This window comes from Pelecanus crispus, chromosome 12 (genome assembly GCF_030463565.1).
Source record: "Pelecanus crispus isolate bPelCri1 chromosome 12, bPelCri1.pri, whole genome shotgun sequence".
NCBI classification, from domain to species: Eukaryota; Metazoa; Chordata; class Aves; order Pelecaniformes; family Pelecanidae; genus Pelecanus; species Pelecanus crispus.
Genome location: NC_134654.1, coordinates 7,321,476 through 7,345,388, shown reverse-complemented (window position 1 = coordinate 7,345,388; position 23,913 = coordinate 7,321,476). Strand labels below are relative to the sequence as shown.

Here is a 23,913-nt window from a genome sequence, read left to right as displayed (position 1 = left end):
CTGCCTAGACAGGCCCCGGGCCTCGACACTGCCCGGTCCCCGACAAGCCCACTCCCCAGCCCTGCACCGCTGGCAGACCCGGGCACACCTCCTTTCCCCCTCTTGCATTATCCTGCCAGCGGGCTGGGCCAGAGAGGGGCTGATGAAAAGGGCTTCTACAGCTTCTTCCCCCCCCAACACCCTGCGGGAGATGGAACAGGTGGCACAGAAGGTGAGGCTGGCGCGCACGCGTGCCCACCCCGGTCCCAGTGCCCCGGCTGGGGCAGAGCTGTTGCCTCCCTCCCGCAGGGCAGCTCCTGCTGCTGCAAGCACCGGCCGCTGCAGCGCGACCAGGCCCCTGCCTCACCTCCAGGAAGTGGTTGTGGGGCAGCCCTGCTACAACACCCTGGTCTGCCCCGCCTGTGTCAGCGCCTGGCTTCACCACCACTGCATCCAGGTAGGCGGCATTGCCCCCAGCCCCTCACATCACCACCCCTTTGCCCAGCTCCAGGGGCGGGGGGGGAAGGGGCAGGGCAAGTGGGACACTCCCCACCATGCATGCTGAGGCCAGCTCTGACCCAGGGCCGGGTCCTGCACTCTGCCCTGCACCATTTCTGCTGCCAGCTCTGCCAGGATGCAGACACCTTCAAGGAGAAGATCTTTCACCTGGGCATCAAAATCCCCAACATGTCCGCACATCCCCCGGTCTGTGCTCCGCAGCCGGGGCACCGTGCAACGGTCCCTGTGCCAGGGGCTGGAGTCTGCGTCGCCTGCAACCGGGGGCTTGTGCAAAGGGCAGGCAGAGGAGCTCGGTTCACCCTCGCCCAGCACAGCCCCGCCACATTTCAGCGGGCCGCCTCGCCTGTGACACCAGGCCACTCAGAAAGCCACCTGCCTTCTTCACATCCACAAGTTCATCCAAAAAGGCCTATTTCTGCAGAACAACAACATCGACAACAAGAGGGGAGAGGGCAGCTGCTCGCAGACGGCTGACAGAGCATCCCCAGCGGTCAGCGATGCACAGCTCAGCAACACGAGGCACGGGGAACACAGCGACGACACGTTTGCACCGGCCTCACCTTCTGGGCTACCTGCTCTGGTTCCTGATGCGTTAGAGGGAAGAAGAAGCCATAGAAGCCCTTCTCATCAGCCACTCTCTGCCTCAGCCTGCTGGCGTGCTACTGCAACAGGGGGAAAAGAGGGCATGTGCCACGGCCTGCCGCAGCTGCGGGGCTGGGGGACACCCCACGAGGCAGGAGGACACTGCATGGAGCGTCTCAGAGGGGGAGGGAGGCAGGGTGGAGGACACTGACCTGTCAGGGATTTTCACGCCCAGGCAAAACATCTCCTCCCGGAATGCAACTACGTCCTGGCACGGCAGGCAGCCAAAGTGGTGCACGGCAGAGCACAGCGCCTGGCCCTGGGGCACAGATGGCATCAATGGCATCAGCAGTGGCCATCACATCAGGGGCTGCGGACGACGACACCTACCTGGAGGCAGCGGTGCTGGGAGCAGGCGTCATAGCAGGGCCACCCCACCACTACCTCCTGGCAGATGAGGCAGGCCGGCTAGTCCTGCTGCACCGCCCGCACCCGCTGCACCGGACGGTGCCTCCAGCAGAAGGACCTGCGGGACGGAGGTGACAGCTCAGCCTCAGCCCGCTCCTCCGCCCTGCACCCGGCCCTGCAAGGCGGCTACACTCACTTCAACTCCACGAAGAACAGGGAGACGCAGCCTCGCTCGCTGCCACGGGGAAAGAGAAGACTCGGGGGCAGCACCGACCCCAGCCTGTGACCCGGACGCCACGCCGCCGGCAGATGCAGCACCTCTGGGGGGCACAGAGGCACACGGCGTCAGCGCCACATGTTGCTGAGGAGCTCGGTTCACCCTCGCCCAGCACAGCCCCGCCACGTTTCGGCGGGCCGCCTCGCCCATGACACCAGGCCACTCAGAAAGCCACCTACCTTCTTCACATCCACAAGTTCTGCAGAAATAGGCCTTTTTGGATGAACAACAACGTCGTCGACAAGAGGAGAGAGGGCAGTTGCTTGCGGACAGCTGACAGAGCACCCCCAGCGGTCAGCGATGCACAGCTCAGCAACAGAGCCACGGGGAACACAGCGACGACACGTTTGCACCGGCCTCACCTTCTGGGCTACCTGCTCTGGTTCCTGATGCGTTAGCAGGGACGAGGAAGCCGTAGAAGCCCTTCTCATCAGCCACTCTCTGACTCAGCCTGCTGGCGTGCTACTGCAACAGGGGGAAAAGAGGGCATGTGCCACGGCCTGCCGCAGCTGCGGGGCTCACGACAGGGGGGGCGTCACAGAACGCCGGGGTGTCACGGACCGGGGACTCACCAGGCTGCTCTCAGGGATTCAGAGCCCATCCTGGTGGCACAGCTGCCCAGGCACCTCGCGGGCACAGCCGGCACGCTGCCGGGCGACAGCACCAACGGCACCTCCTTCACCGCACTGGGCTGCCGCTGGGGGTGACACCAGGAGCGGCACGGGGCAGAGGCCGGAGCACCCGCTCACAGTGTGGGCGCCTCTGCTGCACAGCCGGGCACCAGCCAAAATCTCCGGACAGGGGGCTAGACTCTGGGCCAGCTACAACCGGCGGCACTGCAAAGGGCAGGCACAACATGAGCGCAACAAGCCCATGCCACAAGCCCTCCCGCCCGCCCTCCCTCCCCGCACCACAGCCCCGCGCCTGTCCCCACCTCCCACGTGGCCCTGGGGCCCCTGTCCCAACAGATGCACCCCTCACCCGTCACCATGTCGCCGCACTCGCCACACTCCCGGCACTCGGCATCTTCCCCCACGGCGCAGCAGCGCTGCCGGGTCCCGCGGGAGCCCACGCAGGAGCCACACAGCACCAGTCTCCAGGGCCTGCGGGAGCAACGGCACCCACTGACACCAAAGGCCCCCCCGAGCTGTGGGTGCCCAGCCCGGGCGCTCTGCTGAGCCCACCTCCGCCCCGCTCCCCCCCGCCACAGGCAGCCGCGGCTCAGCTGCCCGCACGCACGCACCCTGCGCCATGCCCGCCTCGCCATGCCAGGGAATCACGCAGGGAATCTTCCAAACACCCTGAAGCTCATCAAGGCGCGCGCGCGCACGCACGCACGCGCACACACACACTCTCAAGGGGGAAATCTCTCTCGCGCGGGCACCCAGAACATCTGATCACTCACCCGGGCCAGGAGCGAGGCCTCACTCAGGGACGCAGCCACAAGAAAGCACCCACCAAAAGGAGGGCAGGGCACGCACTCCCAACCCACGGGCACAGCTCCCACTCACCCACACCCTCCTCACCACACCACACCCCACCCCACGACACGACACGCCAAGGCCGCCTCCGCCCGCCCCCCTTTTATACCCCGGCTGGCAGCTGGGCGCTGGCCGGCACTCGGCGTGTTCCAGAAGCTTCTCTCCGCCGAGGCACCTCATTGGCTGCGGGCCCTGTCTCTTCACCGAGGGGTCCGGCTGCTCCTGCTCCCCCTGCCGAGGGCTGGGCGGGCCTGGCGGCGGGGCGAGCGGTGGCTGCGGGGTGGTGGGCGCTGGGCGAGGGCTGCACCTGCCGGCAGGCCCGGCAGCGCAGCAGAGGCGCGACAATGAGGCGCCAGGAGCCGGCCATGGCCACGAGAAAAGGCGCGACCTTCGCCGGGGCCGGGCCTGGGCCTGGGCCTGTCAGAGGGGGGTCCCGATCGGCCCCCCCGGAGCTGGGCGACGGGGTGATGGCGGGGGGGGGCACGTCGGGGGCCGGGGGCGACGCCGCCCGCCTGGCTGCCGCGGCGGTGGAAGCAGGCGCTGGCGCAGGCGGGGCGGGGCGGGGCAGGGCAGGGCAGGGCAGGGAGTCGCGGCAGGGCCGCCCCGCCACCGCCTCCTGGAGATGAGGCGGGGGCCTGGTCCCGCCGCCGCGGCCGGTGCTTGCGGCAGCAGGAGCTGCCCTGCGGGACGGGGGCGGCAGCTCCGGCCCAGCCCTGCTCCGCCGCGGCCCCGGGGGGCGGCTGCGCTCACTCGAACTGCCCGAAGAGCGGGGAGACGCAGCCTCGCTCGCTCGCTCGCTGCCGCAGGGGAAGGGGAAGATTCGGGGGCAGCGCCGGCCCCGGGCGGTGACCGAGGCGCCCCGCAGCCGGCAGATGCAGCACCTCGGGGGGGGGCACGGAGGCGCACGGCGCCAGCGCCGCGTGTTCCCGGGGAGCCCGGTTCGCCCTCGCCCGGCGCAGCGCCGCCACGTTTCGTCGGGCCGCCTGGCCGGAGACGCTGGCCCGCTGAGAAAGACGCCTGCCCTCTCCACATCCCCAGTTTCCGCAGCAATGGGCCTTTGTGGATGCAGGAAGAAGCCCTCCTCCAGATCGTTGATAAAGCTATTAAACAGATCTGGCCCCAATAGTGGGCCCTGGGGCACACCACTTGTGGCCGGCCGCCAACTGGATTGAACTCCATTCACCACGACTCTTTGGGCCCGCCCATCCAGCCAGTTTTCCGCCGTGCAAAGAGTATCGTAGAGTCATAGAATCGCAGAACGCTTTGGGTTGGAAGGGGCCTTTAGAGACCATCTAGCCCAACCCCCCTGCGGTGAGCAGGGACATCTTTAACCGGATCAGGGTGCTCAGAGCCCCATCCAACCTGACCTTGAATGTGTCTAGGGATGGGGCCTCCACCACCTACCTCTCTGGGCAACCTGTTCCAGTGCCTCACCACCCTCACTGTAGGAAAGTCCTTCCTTATATCCAGTCGTCGTGGTTTAGCCCCAGCCAGCAACTAAGCACCATGCAGCCGCTGCTCGCTCACTCCCCCTACCCCGATGGGATGGGGGAGAGAATGGGAGGAGTAAGAGTGAGAAACACTCCTGGGTTGAGATAAGAACAGTTTAATAATTGAAATAAAGTAAAATAGTAATGATAACAATATAATAATGATGATGATAACAACAACAACAACAACGATAATAATAATATACAAAGCAAGGGATGCACAATGCAATTGCTCACCACCCGCTGACCTAGATAATACCCAGCCAGTTCCCGAGCAGCGATCGCTGCTCCCCGGCCAACCCCCCCCAGTTTATATACTGCGCGTGACGTCATACGGTATGGAATAGCCCTTTGGTCAGTTTGGATCAACTATTCTGGCTGTGCCCCCTCCCAGTTTCTTGTGCACCTGGCAGAGCATGGGAAGCTGAAAAGTCCTTGACTAGCATAAGCAGTACTTAGCAATAACTAAAACACCAGTGTGTTATCAACATTCTTCTCCTACTAAATCCAAAACACAGCGCTATGCCTGCTACTAGGAAGAAAAATTAACTCTATTCCAGCTGAAACCAGGACACCGGTCTAAATCTATCCTCCTTTAGTTTAAAACCATTACTCCTTGTCATGTCACAACAGGCCTTGCTAAAAAGGTTGTCCCCATCCTTCCTACAGGCCCCCTTTAAGTAGTGAAAGGCCGCAGTAAGGTCTCCCCGCAGCCTTCTCTTCTCCAGGCTGAACGACCCCAGCTCCCTAAGCCTGTCCTCATAGGAGAGGAGAGGTGCTCCAGCCCTCGCATCGTTTTTGTGGCCCTCCTCTGGACCCGCTCCAACGGTTCCATGTCCTTGTGGCGCTGAGGGCTCCAGAGCTGGACGCGGTACTCCAGGTGAGGTGCCACCAGAGCAGAGCAGAGCAGAGCAGAGGGGCAGAATCCCCTCCCTCGACCTGCTGGCCACGCTTCTGTTGATGCAGCCCAGGATACGGTTGGCCGCCTGGGCTGCAAGCGCACACTGTTGGCTCGTGTCCTGCTTTTCATCCACCAGTACCCCCAAGTCCTTCTCCGCAGGGCTGCTCTCAGTCCCTTCATCCCCCAGCCTGCACCGATGTCGGGGGTTGCCCCGTCCCAGGCGCAGGACCTTGCCCTTGGCCTTGTTGAACCTCACGAGGTTCACACAGGCCCACCTCTCCAGCTTGTCCGGGTCCCTTTGGATGACGTCTCGTCCTTCTGGCGTGTCAACCGCGCCACTCAGCTTGGTGTCGTCTGCAAACTTGCTGAGGGTGCGCTCGATCCCACTGTCCGTGTCATTGATGAAGATATTAAAGAGTAGGCCCGTCCAAGCCACGAGCAGCCAGTTTCTCCAGGAGAACGCTGTGGGAAACGGTGTCAAAGGCTCTGCTAAAGTCCAGGTAGACAACATCCACAGCCTTTCCCTCATCCACTGAGCGGGTCACCTTGTCACAGAAGGAGATCAGGTTAGTCAAGCAGGACCTGCCTTTCATAAACCCATGCTGACTGGGCCCGATCACCTCGTTGTCCCGGTCGTGCCGCGTGATGGCACTCAAGATGAGCTGCTCCGTAACCTACGCCGGCACCGAGGTCAGGCTGGCAGGCCCGTAGTTCCCCGGACCCTCCCTCCGGCCCTTCTTGTAGACAGGCGTCACATTTGCTAACCTCCAGTCAACCGAGACCTTCCCGGTTACCAGGACTGCTGGCTGATAAAGGATGGAAGGTGGCTCGGTGGGCACTTCTGCCAGCTCCCTCAGTACACTCGCGGGTGGATCCCAGCCGGCCCCATGCACGTCCGTGTGTCTAAGTGCTGTAGCGGGTCACCAACCCTTTCCCCTTGGATTAAGGGGGCTTCATTCTGCTCCCCGTCCCTGTCTTCCAGCTCAGGGGGCTGGGTACCCGCGAGAACAACTGGTCTTACTGTTAAAGACTGAGGCAGAGAAGGCGTTAAGTACCTCAGCCTTTTCCTCATCCTTTCTCACTGTGTTTCCCCCTGCATCCAGGAAAGGAGGGAGAGTCTCCTTAGGCCTCCTTTCGTTGTGAAAGTATTTACAGAAACAGTTCTTATTGTCTTTCACGGCAGTGGCCAGATGAAGTTCTAGCTGGGCTTCGGCCCTTCTAATTTGCTCCCTCCATAACCTCACGATATCCTTGTAGTCCTCCTGCGTCACCTGCCCCTTCTTGCAAAGGTCACGAACTCTCTTTTTTCCCCTGAGTTCCAGGCAAAGCTCTCTGTTCAGCCAGGCTGGCCGTCTTCCCCGCCGGCCCGTCTTTCGGCCCACGGGGACGGCCTGCTCCTGCGCCTTTAAGATTTCCTTCTTGAAGAACGTCCAGCCCTCCTGGACTCCTTTGCCCTTCAGGACTGCCTCCCAAGGGACCCTGTCAACCAGGCCCCTAAGCAGGCCAAAGTCTGCCCTGCGGAAGTCCAAGGCGGCAGTTCCGCTAACGCCCCTCCTTACTTCTCTGAGAATCAAAAACTCTATCCTTTTGTGATCGCTGTGCCCAAGACGGCCTCCAACCATCCCATCACCCACCAGTCCTTCTCTGTTTGCAAACAGCAGCTCTAGCGGGGTGCCTTCCCTAGTGGGCTGTGTCAGGAAGTTCTCTTCCGCACGCTCCAGGAACCTCCTAGATCGTTTCCTCTCTGCTGTTTCGCATTTCCAGCAGGCATCTGGCGGAGTTGAAGTCCCCCATGAGAACAAGGGCTAGCGATGGTGAGGCTTCTCCCAGCTGCTCATAGACTACTTCATCTGTCTCTTCATCCTGGTTGCTCTATAACAGGCTCCCGCCATGATACCTGCCTTGTTGGCCTTTCCCCGGACTCTTACCCATAAGGGCTCGACCCTTTCATCACCGTCGGTCAAGCTCTAGACAGTCAAAACACTCCCTAACATACAGGGCTACCCCACCGCCTCTCCTTCCTTGCCCATCCCTTCTGAAGAGTTTATAGGCGTCCATTGCAGCACTCCAGCGGCGCGAGTCATCCCGCCGCATTTCCGCGATTGCAACTACATCATAGTTTTCCAGCTGCGCAAAGGCTTCCACCTCCTCCTGTTTGTCGCCCATGCTGCGTGCATTGGTGGAGGTGCACTTTGGTCGGGCTATTGATCCGCCGCCACCTTTTTTGCGGGGGAAGCCCTAATTCCTATGTGACTGTTCTCAGGCGCTTCTGTGCATTCTAACACATCAACAACCCTTGCGTCTTTGGTGCCGTGTGGCTCTCCGTCCCATCCCCTACCTCCACTGAGGTGGCTAGGGTGCTGTGCGCATCAGTACAGGGACATTTCAGATGCGCTCCAGTGTACTCGGTGTACCCAGTCTTTCCGTGAGCCCTGCTCGCTCCTGTGCAAAGATCCTTTTCCCCCTTTGCGACAGGTGTAGCCCATGTGTCGCTAGCAGGCCTGGTGTCGTGTAGACCGACCCAGGATGAAAAAAGCCAAAACGTTGCCGGTGACAGCAGTCTCAGAGCCAGTTATTGCTCTGCTGGGTCTTCCTGTTTCTCCCCTCGTCGTTCGTTCCCTGCAACTGGAGGGGTAGAGGAGAACACTGCTTGCGCTCCTGATCCCTTCGCCAGTCGTCCCAAGGCCCTGAAGTCTCTCTTGCTTGCCCTTGGACGACTTCTTGCAACGTCATCGCTGCCTACGTGAAAAAGCAATAACGGATAATAATCCGAGGGCTGTACCACGGTGCCAACAGGAGGGTCAGGGCCAGTGCGGAGGCTCTTGCCCTGCAGCAGCGCTCAGGCGTGTCGGCAAAGCCACGTGCGAAGTTCCAACTTGTATTAGCGAGGACCTGCAGGTTTCTGGGACAGGGGCTGGGAAGGCAGTTGGGCGTCAGGGTGTCCCGCGAGGATCCTGGCCTCTTCTTCCTCAGCCAAAGCGCCAGGAGCCGGGGCGCTGTGCGAGGGTCCCTGCGCCGGGGGGCTGGAGTCTGGGCCAGCTGCAACGGGGGGCACTGCAAGGGGCAGGGAGATGGTGAGCACAAACAAGCCCATGCCACACTCCCTCCCTCCCTCCCCCGATCACAGCCCTGTGCCTGTGCCCAGGTCCCAGATGCAGGGAAGGAGATGACTGGGCGTGGGGACATTTGTGACCCGGCTTCACGCATGCGGGACCGTGTTTGTGACCGTACGTGCGTGCGGAGCCCGTGTCACAAACCCCCCGGGCTGGATAAACACCCCCGCGCAACCGCCCCCAGCTCAGTGGCGCGTTGGCCACGGACGCTAGAGGATCAGGACGGTCTTTGACCGCACCGACGTCCCGACGCCCAGCCGTCTCCTTCGCTGCAGCCACTGGCGGAGATGGAGCCGAGGTCCCGGCGCCGCAAAAGGCCCCAGCCCCCCGCTGCCCACTGTCCCGCAGAGCTGCAGGGGGAGCAGGCGGGACCCTCCAGTGCACCTCCCCTGCCCATAAGAAAGGGTCAGGTCCCCGAGGAGGAAGGTGAGCGCAGAGCATCCCCACGGGCACCTGCCAGAGGGGATTTTGGCTGGCGCCCGGCTGTGTGTGCAGAGATCCCGTGCTCTGGGAAGCTGCTCCGGCCTGCCCCCAGCCCCGCTCCCGGCGTTAGCCCTGCCGGAACCCTGGCGCGGTGCTGGGGGTGACGGTGCCATCGTCCTCCAGCACTGTGCGGGCTGTGCCAGCGGGCAGACTGTGACGCCGAGGTCGTTGGGGAGCTGTGCCGTCAGGACGGACTGTGTGTCCACGAGAACTGCCTGGTGAGTCCCCGGGGCTCAAAAATTCCCGGTCCCTGACAACCACCGGTCCCCAGCCCCGCACCGCCGGCAGCCCCTGGCACGTGCCCTCTTATCCCCTCTTGCAGTACCACGCCAGCGGGCTGAGCCAGAGAGGGGCCGATGAAGAGGGCTTCTTCGGCTTCCTCCTCCCCGACATCCGGCAGGAGCTGGCGCGGGTGTCGCAGAAGGTGAGGCCGGGGGGCACGCGTCCCCACCGCGGTCCCCACGCCCCGTGCCCGGTGCTGCACAGGTCAGCAACCCTCCACATCCTCCTTCATCCACAAAGGCCCATTGCTGCGGAAACTGGGGATGTGGAGAAGGTAGGTGTCTTTCTGAGTGGCCCGGTGTCACCGGCCAGGCGGCCCACCAAAACGTGGCGGGGCTGTGCTGGGCGAGGGCGAACCGGGCTCCCCGGGAACACGCGGCGCTGACGCCGAGCGTCTCCGTGCCCCCCCAGAGGTGCTGCATCTGCCGGCTGCGGGGCGCCTCGGTCACCTGCCGGGGCCGGCGCTGCCCCCGAATATTCCACTTCCCCTGCGGTAGCGAGCGAGGGTGCATCTCCCAATTCTTCGGGGAGTTCAAGTGAGTGTAGCCGCCCTGCGGGGCAAGCTCCGGGTCCAGGGCCAGGTGCAGGGCGGAGGAGCGGGCCGAGGCTGAGCTGTCACCTCCGTCCCGCAGGTCATTCTGCTGGAGGCACCGGCCGGTGCAGCGGGTGCGGGCGGTGCAGCAGGACCAGACGGCCTGCCTCATCTGCCAGGAGGTAGTGGCACGGCGGCCATGCTATGACACCTTGGTCTGTCCTACCTGCACCAGTGCCTGGTTCCACCGCCGCTGCATCCAGGTAGGCGTCGTTGCCCCCGGCCCCCTGATGTGGCCCCCCTGCCGCCACCGCTGATGCTGATGCCGTTGATGCCATCCGTGCCCCAGGGCCAGGCGCTGCGCTCCGCCCTGCACCATTTCCGATGCCCGCTGTGCCAGGACGTAAATGCCTTCCAAGAGGAGATGTTTCGCCTGGGCATCAAAATCCCTGACAGGTCGGTGCCCTCCACCCTGCCTCCCTCCCCCTCTGAGACGCTCCATGCAGTGTCCTCCTGCCTCGCGGGGTGTCCCCCACGCCCCCGGGGCTGAGCGCTGCCCGGCTCCCGCAGGGACGCTGCCTGGGAGGAGGAGGAGGGGGCCTTTGCGGACCATTATCGGCGGCACAGCTGCTGCGACGCCAGGCAGTGCCTGTGCCCGGCGGGACGGGAGGAGGCAGAGGTGAACGGGTAAGCGCGGGTGGCTGCGGTGCCCAGAGTCCCAGCGAGGAGACGATGCCTTTGTGTCCTCCTTTGGGCAGGGCCGGAGGCGCCCTGAGATGCCGAGGCGGGCATGGCGCAGGGTGCGTGCGTGCGGGCAGCTGAGCCGCGGCTGCCTGTGGCGGGGGGGAGCGGGGCGGAGGTGGGCTCAGCAGAGCGCCCGGGCTGGGCACCCGCAGCTCGGGGGGGCCTTTGGTGGCAGTGGGTGCCGTTGCTCCCGCAGGCCCTGGAGACTGGTGCTCTGCAGCTCCTGTGGCTCCCGCGGGACCCACCAGCGCTGCTCCGCTGTGCGGGAAGATGCCGAGTCCTGGGAGTGTGGCGACTGCAGCCACACGGGCACAGGTGAGGGGTGCAGCTGTGGGGACAGGGGCCCCGGGGCCACGTGGCCACCACAGCTGTGCGAGAGGTGGGGACAGGCGCGGCGCTGCGGTGCGGTGCGGTGCGGTGCGGTGCAGGGAGGGAGGGAGGGAGGGAGTGTGGCGTGGGCTTGTTGCGCTCATCCTCTGCCTGCCCCTTGCAGAGCCCCCCGTTGCAGGCGACGCAGGCTCCAGCCCCCCGGCGCAGGGGCAGTCTCCCAGCGCCCCAGCTCCTGGCAGTTCCGCTGCGGAAGAAGAGGCCAGGATGCTCGCAGGACCCCCCGGCACCCAACGGCCCTCCTAGCCCCTGTCCAACAAACCTGCCGATCCTCCCTAATAAAAGCGTACTTCTGTATTTCCCCTTTTCTTAGCAGAAAATATTCAGTTTAACTCCAACAAGTTAAATCGGCAAAGTTAAAATTCAGCAAAGCCTTTGACGCCGTCTCCCATAGCATTCTCCTTAGGAAGCTGGCAGTTCATGGCTTGGACGGGCATACTCTTCCTTGGGTAAAAAAGTGGTTGGGTGGCCGAGCCCAGAGAGTTGTGGTGAATGGAGTCAAGTCCAGTTGGCGGCCAGTCAGGAGCGCTGTTCCCCAGGGCTCTGTTTTGGGGCCACTCTTGTTTAAGATCTTTATCAACGATCTGACTGAGGGGATTGAGAGTGCCCTCAGGAACTTTGCAGATGACACCAAACTGGGTGGGAGTGTCGATCTGCTCGAGGGTGGGATGGCCCTGCACAGGGACCTGGACAGGCTGAACCCATGGGCCGAGGCCAACTGCTTGAGGTTTAACAAGGCCAAGTGCCGGCTCCTGCACTTGGCTCGCAACAACCCCACGCAATGCTGCGGCCTTGGGCAAGAGCGGCTGGAAAGCTGCCTGGCCAAAAAGGACCTGAGGGTGTTGGTTGACAGCCGGCTGAACATGAGCCAGCAGCGTGCCCAGGTGGCCAAGAAGGCCAACAGCATCCTGGCTTGGATCAGGAATAGCGTGGCCAGCAGGAGCAGGGAGGTGATTGTGCCCCTGTACTCGGCACTGGTGAGGCCGCACCTGGAATACTGTGTCCAGGTTTAGGCCTCTCAATACAAGAAAGACATCGAGGTGCTGGAACGTGTCCAGACAAGGGCAACGAAGCTGGGGAAGGGTCTGGAGCACAGGCCTTGTGAGGAGCGGCTGAGGGAACCGGGGTTGTTTAGCCTGGAGAAGAGGAGGCTGAGGGGAGGGAGACCTTATCGCTCTCTGCAGCTACCTGACAGGAGGGTGTAGTGAGGTGGGCGTTGGTCTCTTCTCCCAAGTAGTTAGCGATAGGACGAGAGGAAATGGGCTCAAGCTGCGCCAGGGGAGGTTTAGGTTGGGTATTAGGAGACATTTCTTCACGGAAAGGCTAGTCAAGCGTTGGAACAGGCTGCCCAGAGAGGTGGGGGAGACACCATCCCTGGAAGTGTTCAAAAAACGGGTAGATGTGGCACTCTGGGACACGGTTTAGCGGGCATGGTGGTGTTGGCTTGATGATTGGACTGATGATCTCAGAGGTCCTTTCCCATCTTAATCATAGAATCATAGAATCGTTTAGGTTGGAAAAGACCTTTAACATCATCCAGTCCAACCATTAACCTACACTACCAAGTCCACACTAAACCAATCAAGGGTAGGCTAGACTACACCATGTCCGTCCTCTCCCCTGCCGCCGCCCCCTCCACACTACTCTACGTCCCTCGACGCGTTTAATAAAACACCCTCCTCCGACCTGCAGCTCGAGTGAGCCAAGGGGAATCCAGTGGGAGAAAATACGGGTCGCATCAGGGCTCGGCATCCCCGCGGGTCACAGGAAGAGTCCTGGAAGCCCCTGGGAGGGCAGGGAAACACAGAGTACTGAGGCTGAACGCCTTATCTCCCCCCCAGCATGAAGCAGCCCCTGCCTGGGCGTGGCGTTTAAGGATGCTGGGCTGGGCGCGCTGTCTGCAGCCCCCCCCCGACACAGTGATGCTGCTGGGGCTGTTGCAGAGCAAATGCCTGCCTGGAGCTTGCTTCACGGCTGCCTGCTTGCCATTGCCATTGGGGGCTCTGGCTACAGAGCTTCGTGCCCCAGCCCGGCTCACGGCCCCTTGGGGTCCTTGCAGCGGCGGCAGGGTCCGTGTCATGGGGGTTTGCGCTCCGGACGGTCCCTGCCAGGCAACCAAATGGAATCTCAAAGTCGCAGCCCCGTGGCAGGCACTTCCCCTGCTGCCGTTTCCTTGCCTTCTCCAGCTCAGCAAAAACTGGGCGACCCCAACATCATTTCCTTGGTGCGATGCAGTCATTTTCCTTCCCTGAAACCCTGCGCCCACCCAGCAGCCGGGGAGAAAAGGAGGGCAGCGCCACAGGGGCCCAGCACCGTGCAGAGGAGAGCCCCATCCCTGTCAGCGGGGACCCCTCGCGGCTGTGGGGAGGGCTGGGAGCAGGAGACCACCACCAATGCTGGGACTCAGCCTTGGGGCCAGGGGTCTCCTGGGGGGCCACCGCCAGGCAATAGGACACAAGGGGAGGGACGGGAGATGGCAAATCCCTGCGGAACCCCAAGCCTCTGCTGGAGCCTGGGGGCTCACCAGGGCAGGCTGGCTGCCTCTCTGCCCTCACAGAGGGCATCCCCACTGCCTGCTGCTTCAGCTACCAGCAACACCCCATCCTGCAGGGCCTCATCACCTCCACCTGCATCACCAGCTGCACCCAGGCAGGGGTGATGGGAGCACCCACTGCTGCATGGGGCTCAGGCTGCAAGGGCCACGGCAGTGCCCCAAGGGTGGCCCGGGATGGGGGCCGGGGACACCCAGGGTGCTGCTGCCAAGAAACAGCACAGGCCCCCCGCTGCCCAGACATCATACAAATCAATACAAATCATCATACATCAATACAAATGATTCTATTTATTTACATTACACTAACTATTTTCTGCTAAGAAAACAGAAAATACAAAAATAAACTTTTATTGGGGAGCAGCAGCAGGTTTGGAGGGGCTAGGAGGGCGGTTGGGTGCCAGAGTGTCCTGCGAGCATCCTAGCCTCTTCTTCTGCAGCACAACTGCCAGGAGCTGGGGCCCTGGGAGCCTGGAATCTCTGGCCTCTCCCCCATCCCGCTCCCAGCATTACCCCACTGGCATCCCAGCACGGTGCTGGGGGTGACGGTGCCACTGTCCTCCAGCCTTGTGCAGGCTGTGACAGCAGCAGCTGGGTCTCCAGCATGGGCTCTGAATCCATGAGAGCTGCCTAGACAGGCCCCGGGCCTCGACACTGCCCGGTCCCCGACAAGCCCACTCCCCAGCCCTGCACCGCTGGCAGACCCGGGCACACCTCCTTTCCCCCTCTTGCATTATCCTGCCAGCGGGCTGGGCCAGAGAGGGGCTGATGAAAAGGGCTTCTACAGCTTCTTCCCCCCCCAACACCCTGCGGGAGATGGAACAGGTGGCACAGAAGGTGAGGCTGGCGCGCACGCGTGCCCACCCCGGTCCCAGTGCCCCGGCTGGGGCAGAGCTGTTGCCTCCCTCCCGCAGGGCAGCTCCTGCTGCTGCAAGCACCGGCCGCTGCAGCGCGACCAGGCCCCTGCCTCACCTCCAGGAAGTGGTTGTGGGGCAGCCCTGCTACAACACCCTGGTCTGCCCCGCCTGTGTCAGCGCCTGGCTTCACCACCACTGCATCCAGGTAGGCGGCATTGCCCCCAGCCCCTCACATCACCACCCCTTTGCCCAGCTCCAGGGGCGGGGGGGGGAAGGGGCAGGGCAAGTGGGACACTCCCCACCATGCATGCTGAGGCCAGCTCTGACCCAGGGCCGGGTCCTGCACTCTGCCCTGCACCATTTCTGCTGCCAGCTCTGCCAGGATGCAGACACCTTCAAGGAGAAGATCTTTCACCTGGGCATCAAAATCCCCAACATGTCCGCACATCCCCCGGTCTGTGCTCCGCAGCCGGGGCACCGTGCAACGGTCCCTGTGCCAGGGGCTGGAGTCTGCGTCGCCTGCAACCGGGGGCTTGTGCAAAGGGCAGGCAGAGGAGCTCGGTTCACCCTCGCCCAGCACAGCCCCGCCACATTTCAGCGGGCCGCCTCGCCTGTGACACCAGGCCACTCAGAAAGCCACCTGCCTTCTTCACATCCACAAGTTCATCCAAAAAGGCCTATTTCTGCAGAACAACAACATCGACAACAAGAGGGGAGAGGGCAGCTGCTCGCAGACGGCTGACAGAGCATCCCCAGCGGTCAGCGATGCACAGCTCAGCAACACGAGGCACGGGGAACACAGCGACGACACGTTTGCACCGGCCTCACCTTCTGGGCTACCTGCTCTGGTTCCTGATGCGTTAGCAGGGACGAGGAAGCCATAGAAGCCCTTCTCATCAGCCACTCTCTGACTCAGCCTGCTGGCGTGCTACTGCAACAGGGGGAAAAGAGGGCATGTGCCACGGCCTGCCGCAGCTGCGGGGCTCACGACAGGGGGGGCGTCACAGAACGCCGGGGTGTCACGGACCGGGGACTCACCAGGCTGCTCTCAGGGATTCAGAGCCCATCCTGGTGGCACAGCTGCCCAGGCACCTCGCGGGCACAGCCGGCACGCTGCCGGGCGACAGCACCAACGGCACCTCCTTCACCGCACTGGGCTGCCGCTGGGGGTGACACCAGGAGCGGCACGGGGCAGAGGCCGGAGCACCCGCTCACAGTGCGGGCGCCTCTGCTGCACAGCCGGGCACCAGCCAAAATCTCCTCCGGACAGGGGGCTAGACTCTGGGCCAGCTACAACCGGCGGCACTGCAAAGGGCAGGCACAACATGAGCGCAACAAGCCCATGCCACAAGCCCTCCCGCCCGCCCTCCCCGCACCACAGCCCTGTGCCTGTCCCCACCTCCCACGTGGCCCTGGGGCCCCTGTCCCAACAGATGCACCCCTCACCCGTCACCATGTCGCCGCACTCGCCACACTCCCGGCAACTCGGCATCTTCCCCCACGGTGCAGCAGCGCTGCTGGGTCCCGCGGGAGCCCACGCAGGAGCCACACAGCACCAGTCTCCAGGGCCTGCAGGAGCAACGGCACCCACTGACACCAAAGGCCCCCCCGAGCTGTGGGTGCCCAGCCCGGGCGCTCTGCTGAGCCCACCTCCGCCCCGCTACCCCCCATCACAGGCGGCTGCGGCTCAGCTGCCCGCACGCACGCACCCTGCGCCATGCCCGCCTCGGCATCTCAGGGCGCCTCCGGCCCTGCCCAAAGGAGGACACAAAGGCATCGTCTCCTTGCTGGGACTCTGGGCACCGCAGCCACCCACGCTCACCCCAGCACCTCCACCTCCTCCCGTCCCGCCGGGCACAGGCACTGCCTGGCGTCGCAGTAGCTGTGCCACCAATAATGGTCCGCAAAAGCCCCCTCCTCCTCCCAGGCAGCGTCCCTGCAGGAGCCGGGCAGCGCTCAGCCCCGGGGGTGTGGGGGACACCCCACCAGGCAGGAGGACACTGCATGGAGCATCTCAGAGGGGGAGGGAGGCAGGGTGGAGGACACTGACCTGTCAGGGATTTTCACGCCCAGGTAAAACATCTCCTCCCGGAGTGCAACTACGTCCTGGCACGGCAGGCAGCCAAAGTGGTGCACGGCAGAGCACAGCGCCTGGCCCTGGGGCACAGATGGCATCAATGGCATCAGCAGTGGCCATCACATCAGGGGCTGCGGACGATGACACCTACCTGGAGGCAGCGGTGCTGGGAGCAGGCGTCATAGCAGGGCCACCCCACCACTACCTCCTGGCAGATGAGGCAGGCCGGCTAGTCCTGCTGCACCGCCCGCACCCGCTGCACCGGACGGTGCCTCCAGCAGAATGACCTGCGGGACGGAGGTGACAGCTCAGCCTCAGCCCGCTCCTCCGCCCTGCACCTGGCCCTGCAAGGCGGCTACACTCACTTCAACTCCACGAAGAACAGGGAGACGCAGCCTCGCTCGCTGCCACGGGGAAAGAGAAGACTCGGGGGCAGCACCGACCCCAGCCTGTGACCCGGACGCCACGCCGCCGGCAGATGCAGCACCTCTGGGGGGCACAGAGGCACACGGCGTCAGCGCCACATGCTGCTGAGGAGCTCGGTTCACCCTTGCCCAGCACAGCCCCGCCACGTTTCGGCGGGCCGCCTCGCCCATGACACCAGGCCACTCAGAAAGCCACCTACCTTCTTCACATCCACAAGTTCCACAGAAATAGGCCTTTTTGGATGAACAACAACGTCGTCGACAAGAAGAGAGAGGGCAGTTGCTTGCGGACAGCTGACAGAGCACCCCCAGCGGTCAGCGATGCACAGCTCAGCAACAGAGCCACGGGGAACACAGCGACGACACGTTTGCACCGGCCTCACCTTCTGGGCTACCTGCTCTGGTTCCTGATGCGTTAGCAGGGACGAGGAAGCCATAGAAGCCCTTCTCATCAGCCACTCTCTGCCTTAGCCTGCTGGCGTGCTACTGCAAGAGGGGAAAAGAGGGCATGTGCCACGGCCTGCCGCAGCTGCGGGGCTCACGACAGGGGGGGCGTCACAGAACGCCGGGGTGTCACGGACCGGGGACTCACCAGGCTGCTCTCAGGGATTCAGAGCCCATCCTGGTGGCACAGCTGCCCAGGCACCTCGCGGGCACAGCCGGCACGCTGCCGGGCGACAGCACCAACGGCACCTCCTTCACCGCACTGGGCTGCCGCTGGGGGTGACACCAGGAGCGGCACGGGGCAGAGGCCGGAGCACCCGCTCACAGTGCGGGCGCCTCTGCTGCACAGCCGGGCACCAGCCAAAATCTCCTCCGGACAGGGGGCTAGACTCTGGGCCAGCTACAACCGGCGGCACTGCAAAGGGCAGGCACAACATGAGCGCAACAAGCCCATGCCACAAGCCCTCCCGCCCTCCCTCCCTCCCCGCACCACAGCCCCGCGCCTGTCCCCACCTCCCACGTGGCCCTGGGGCCCCTGTCCCAACAGATGCACCCCTCACCCGTCACCATGTCGCCGCACTCGCCACACTCCCGGCACTCGGCATCTTCCCTCACGGCGCAGCAGCGCTGCCGGGTCCCGCGGGAGCCCACGCAGGAGCCACACAGCACCAGTCTCCAGGGCCTGCGGGAGCAACGGCACCCACTGACACCAAAGGCCCCCCCGAGCTGTGGGTGCCCAGCCCGGGCGCTCTGCTGAGCCCACCTCCGCCCCGCTCCCCCCCGCCACAGGCAGCCGCGGCTCAGCTGCCCGCACGCACGCACCCTGCGCCATGCCCGCCTCGCCATGCCAGGGAATCACGCAGGGAATCTTCCAAACACCCTGAAGCTCATCAAGGCGCGCGCGCGCGCGCGCACGCACGCGCACACACACACTCTCAAGGGGGAAATCTCTCTCGCGCGGGCACCCAGAACATCTGATCACTCACCCGGGCCAGGAGCGAGGCCTCACTCAGGGACGCAGCCACAAGAAAGCACCCACCAAAAGGAGGGCAGGGCACGCACTCCCAACCCACGGGCACAGCTCCCACTCACCCACACCCTCCTCACCACACCACACCCCACCCCACGACACGCCAAGGCCGCCTCCGCCCGCCCCCCTTTTATACCCCGGCTGGCAGCTGGGCGCTGGCCGGCACTCGGCGTGTTCCAGAAGCTTCTCTCCGCCGAGGCACCTCATTGGCTGCGGGCCCTGTCTCTTCACCGAGGGGTCCGGCTGCTCCTGCTCCCCCTGCCGAGGGCTGGGCGGGCCTGGCGGCGGGGCGAGCGGTGGCTGCGGGGTGGTGGGCGCTGGGCGAGGGCTGCACCTGCCGGCAGGCCCGGCAGCGCAGCAGAGGCGCGACAATGAGGCGCCAGGAGCCGGCCATGGCCACGAGAAAAGGCGCGACCTTCGCCGGGGCCGGGCCTGGGCCTGGGCCTGTCAGAGGGGGGTCCCGATCGGCCCCCCCGGAGCTGGGCGACGGGGTGATGGCGGGGGGGGCACGTCGGGGGCCGGGGGCGACGCCGCCCGCCTGGCTGCCGCGGCGGTGGAAGCAGGCGCTGGCGCAGGCGGGGCGGGGCGGGGCAGGGCAGGGCAGGGCAGGGAGTCGCGGCAGGGCCGCCCCGCCACCGCCTCCTGGAGATGAGGCGGGGGCCTGGTCCCGCCGCCGCGGCCGGTGCTTGCGGCAGCAGGAGCTGCCCTGCGGGACGGGGGCGGCAGCTCCGGCCCAGCCCTGCTCCGCCGCGGCCCCGGGGGGCGGCTGCGCTCACTCGAACTGCCCGAAGAGCGGGGAGACGCAGCCTCGCTCGCTCGCTCGCTGCCGCAGGGGAAGGGGAAGATTCGGGGGCAGCGCCGGCCCCGGGCGGTGACCGAGGCGCCCCGCAGCCGGCAGATGCAGCACCTCGGGGGGGGGCACGGAGGCGCACGGCGCCAGCGCCGCGTGTTCCCGGGGAGCCCGGTTCGCCCTCGCCCGGCGCAGCGCCGCCACGTTTCGTCGGGCCGCCTGGCCGGAGACGCTGGCCCGCTGAGAAAGACGCCTGCCCTCTCCACATCCCCAGTTTCCGCAGCAATGGGCCTTTGTGGATGCAGGAAGAAGCCCTCCTCCAGATCGTTGATAAAGCTATTAAACAGATCTGGCCCCAATAGTGGGCCCTGGGGCACACCACTTGTGGCCGGCCGCCAACTGGATTGAACTCCATTCACCACGACTCTTTGGGCCCGCCCATCCAGCCAGTTTTCCGCCGTGCAAAGAGTATCGTAGAGTCATAGAATCGCAGAACGCTTTGGGTTGGAAGGGGCCTTTAGAGACCATCTAGCCCAACCCCCCTGCGGTGAGCAGGGACATCTTTAACCGGATCAGGGTGCTCAGAGCCCCATCCAACCTGACCTTGAATGTGTCTAGGGATGGGGCCTCCACCACCTACCTCTCTGGGCAACCTGTTCCAGTGCCTCACCACCCTCACTGTAGGAAAGTCCTTCCTTATATCCAGTCGTCGTGGTTTAGCCCCAGCCAGCAACTAAGCACCATGCAGCCGCTGCTCGCTCACTCCCCCTACCCCGATGGGATGGGGGAGAGAATGGGAGGAGTAAGAGTGAGAAACACTCCTGGGTTGAGATAAGAACAGTTTAATAATTGAAATAAAGTAAAATAGTAATGATAACAATATAATAATGATGATGATAACAACAACAACAACAACAATGATAATAATAATATACAAAGCAAGGGATGCACAATGCAATTGCTCACCACCCGCTGACCTAGATAATACCCAGCCAGTTCCCGAGCAGCGATCGCTGCTCCCCGGCCAACCCCCCCCCAGTTTATATACTGCGCGTGACGTCATACGGTATGGAATAGCCCTTTGGTCAGTTTGGATCAACTATTCTGGCTGTGCCCCCTCCCAGTTTCTTGTGCACCTGGCAGAGCATGGGAAGCTGAAAAGTCCTTGACTAGCATAAGCAGTACTTAGCAATAACTAAAACACCAGTGTGTTATCAACATTCTTCTCCTACTAAATCCAAAACACAGCGCTATGCCTGCTACTAGGAAGAAAAATTAACTCTATTCCAGCTGAAACCAGGACACCGGTCTAAATCTATCCTCCTTTAGTTTAAAACCATTACTCCTTGTCATGTCACAACAGGCCTTGCTAAAAAGGTTGTCCCCATCCTTCCTACAGGCCCCCTTTAAGTAGTGAAAGGCCGCAGTAAGGTCTCCCCGCAGCCTTCTCTTCTCCAGGCTGAACGACCCCAGCTCCCTAAGCCTGTCCTCATAGGAGAGGAGAGGTGCTCCAGCCCTCGCATCGTTTTTGTGGCCCTCCTCTGGACCCGCTCCAACGGTTCCATGTCCTTGTGGCGCTGAGGGCTCCAGAGCTGGACGCGGTACTCCAGGTGAGGTGCCACCAGAGCAGAGCAGAGCAGAGCAGAGGGGCAGAATCCCCTCCCTCGACCTGCTGGCCACGCTTCTGTTGATGCAGCCCAGGATACGGTTGGCCGCCTGGGCTGCAAGCGCACACTGTTGGCTCGTGTCCTGCTTTTCATCCACCAGTACCCCCAAGTCCTTCTCCGCAGGGCTGCTCTCAGTCCCTTCATCCCCCAGCCTGCACCGATGTCGGGGGTTGCCCCGTCCCAGGCGCAGGACCTTGCCCTTGGCCTTGTTGAACCTCACGAGGTTCACACAGGCCCACCTCTCCAGCTTGTCCGGGTCCCTTTGGATGACGTCTCGTCCTTCTGGCGTGTCAACCGCGCCACTCAGCTTGGTGTCGTCTGCAAACTTGCTGAGGGTGCGCTCGATCCCACTGTCCGTGTCATTGATGAAGATATTAAAGAGTAGGCCCGTCCAAGCCACGAGCAGCCAGTTTCTCCAGGAGAACGCTGTGGGAAACGGTGTCAAAGGCTCTGCTAAAGTCCAGGTAGACAACATCCACAGCCTTTCCCTCATCCACTGAGCGGGTCACCTTGTCACAGAAGGAGATCAGGTTAGTCAAGCAGGACCTGCCTTTCATAAACCCATGCTGACTGGGCCCGATCACCTCGTTGTCCCGGTCGTGCCGCGTGATGGCACTCAAGATGAGCTGCTCCGTAACCTACGCCGGCACCGAGGTCAGGCTGGCAGGCCCGTAGTTCCCCGGACCCTCCCTCCGGCCCTTCTTGTAGACAGGCGTCACATTTGCTAACCTCCAGTCAACCGAGACCTTCCCGGTTACCAGGACTGCTGGCTGATAAAGGATGGAAGGTGGCTCGGTGGGCACTTCTGCCAGCTCCCTCAGTACCCTCGCGGGTGGATCCCAGCCGGCCCCATGCACGTCCGTGTGTCTAAGTGCTGTAGCGGGTCACCAACCCTTTCCCCTTGGATTAAGGGGGCTTCATTCTGCTCCCCGTCCCTGTCTTCCAGCTCAGGGGGCTGGGTACCCGCGAGAACAACTGGTCTTACTGTTAAAGACTGAGGCAGAGAAGGCGTTAAGTACCTCAGCCTTTTCCTCATCCTTTTTTAACTATGTTTCCCCCTGCATCCAGGAAAGGAGGGAGAGTCTCCTTAGGCCTCCTTTCGTTGTGAAAGTATTTACAGAAACAGTTCTTATTGTCTTTCACGGCAGTGGCCAGATGAAGTTCTAGCTGGGCTTCGGCCCTTCTAATTTGCTCCCTCCATAACCTCACGATATCCTTGTAGTCCTCCTGCGTCACCTGCCCCTTCTTGCAAAGGTCACGAACTCTCTTTTTTCCCCTGAGTTCCAGGCAAAGCTCTCTGTTCAGCCAGGCTGGCCGTCTTCCCCGCCGGCCCGTCTTTTGGCCCACGGGGACGGCCTGCTCCTGCGCCTTTAAGATTTCCTTCTTGAAGAACGTCCAGCCCTCCTGGACTCCTTTGCCCTTCAGGACTGCCTCCCAAGGGACCCTGTCAACCAGGCCCCTAAGCAGGCCAAAGTCTGCCCTGCGGAAGTCCAAGGCGGCAGTTCCGCTAACGCCCCTCCTTACTTCTCTGAGAATCAAAAACTCTATCCTTTTGTGATCGCTGTGCCCAAGACGGCCTCCAACCATCCCATCACCCACCAGTCCTTCTCTGTTTGCAAACAGCAGCTCTAGCGGGGTGCCTTCCCTAGTGGGCTGTGTCAGGAAGTTCTCTTCCGCACGCTCCAGGAACCTCCTAGATCGTTTCCTCTCTGCTGTTTCGCATTTCCAGCAGGCATCTGGCGGAGTTGAAGTCCCCCATGAGAACAAGGGCTAGCGATGGTGAGGCTTCTCCCAGCTGCTCATAGACTACTTCATCTGTCTCTTCATCCTGGTTGCTCTATAACAGGCTCCCGCCATGATACCTGCCTTGTTGGCCTTTCCCCGGACTCTTACCCATAAGGGCTCGACCCTTTCATCACCGTCGGTCAAGCTCTAGACAGTCAAAACACTCCCTAACATACAGGGCTACCCCACCGCCTCTCCTTCCTTGCCCATCCCTTCTGAAGAGTTTATAGGCGTCCATTGCAGCACTCCAGCGGCGCGAGTCATCCCGCCGCATTTCCGCGATTGCAACTACATCATAGTTTTCCAGCTGCGCAAAGGCTTCCACCTCCTCCTGTTTGTCGCCCATGCTGCGTGCATTGGTGGAGGTGCACTTTGGTCGGGCTATTGATCCGCCGCCACCTTTTTTGCGGGGGAAGCCCTAATTCCTATGTGACTGTTCTCAGGCGCTTCCGTGCATTCTAACACATCAACAACCCTTGCGTCTTTGGTGCCGTGTGGCTCTCCGTCCCATCCCCTACCTCCACTGAGGTGGCTAGGGTGCTGTGCGCATCAGTACAGGGACATTTCAGATGCGCTCCAGTGTACTCGGTGTACCCAGTCTTTCCGTGAGCCCTGCTCGCTCCTGTGCAAAGATCCTTTTCCCCCTTTGCGACAGGTGTAGCCCATGTGTCGCTAGCAGGCCTGGTGTCGTGTAGACCGACCCAGGATGAAAAAAGCCAAAACGTTGCCGGTGACAGCAGTCTCAGAGCCAGTTATTGCTCTGCTGGGTCTTCCTGTTTCTCCCCTCGTCGTTCGTTCCCTGCAACTGGAGGGGTAGAGGAGAACACTGCTTGCGCTCCTGATCCCTTCGCCAGTCGTCCCAAGGCCCTGAAGTCTCTCTTGCTTGCCCTTGGACGACTTCTTGCAACGTCATCGCTGCCTACGTGAAAAAGCAATAACGGATAATAATCCGAGGGCTGTACCACGGTGCCAACAGGAGGGTCAGGGCCAGTGCGGAGGCTCTTGCCCTGCAGCAGCGCTCAGGCGTGTCGGCAAAGCCACGTGCGAAGTTCCAACTTGTATTAGCGAGGACCTGCAGGTTTCTGGGACAGGGGCTGGGAAGGCAGTTG

At 62.8% G+C, this 23,913-nt stretch overlaps 1 protein-coding gene and 1 pseudogene across 1 annotated transcript; one reads left to right on the top strand and one right to left on the bottom strand.

Annotated features, from left to right (window-relative positions):
• Window positions 1-1,141: 1,141 nt before the first annotated feature.
• LOC142594705 (uncharacterized) lies at window positions 1,142-23,150 on the bottom strand (annotated as a pseudogene).
• On the top strand, window positions 9,038-15,470 carry LOC142594696 (E3 ubiquitin-protein ligase PHF7-like). Its single transcript, XM_075720091.1, has 12 exons — window positions 9,038-9,176; window positions 9,357-9,451; window positions 9,556-9,657; window positions 9,927-10,051; window positions 10,148-10,310; window positions 10,397-10,503; window positions 10,618-10,734; window positions 10,988-11,106; window positions 13,506-13,622; window positions 14,475-14,566; window positions 14,708-14,791; window positions 15,210-15,470. Exons 1-12 carry the CDS (start codon window positions 9,038-9,040, stop codon window positions 15,468-15,470), a joined length of 1,521 nt encoding a protein of 506 aa, XP_075576206.1.
• Window positions 23,151-23,913: the final 763 nt, after the last annotated feature.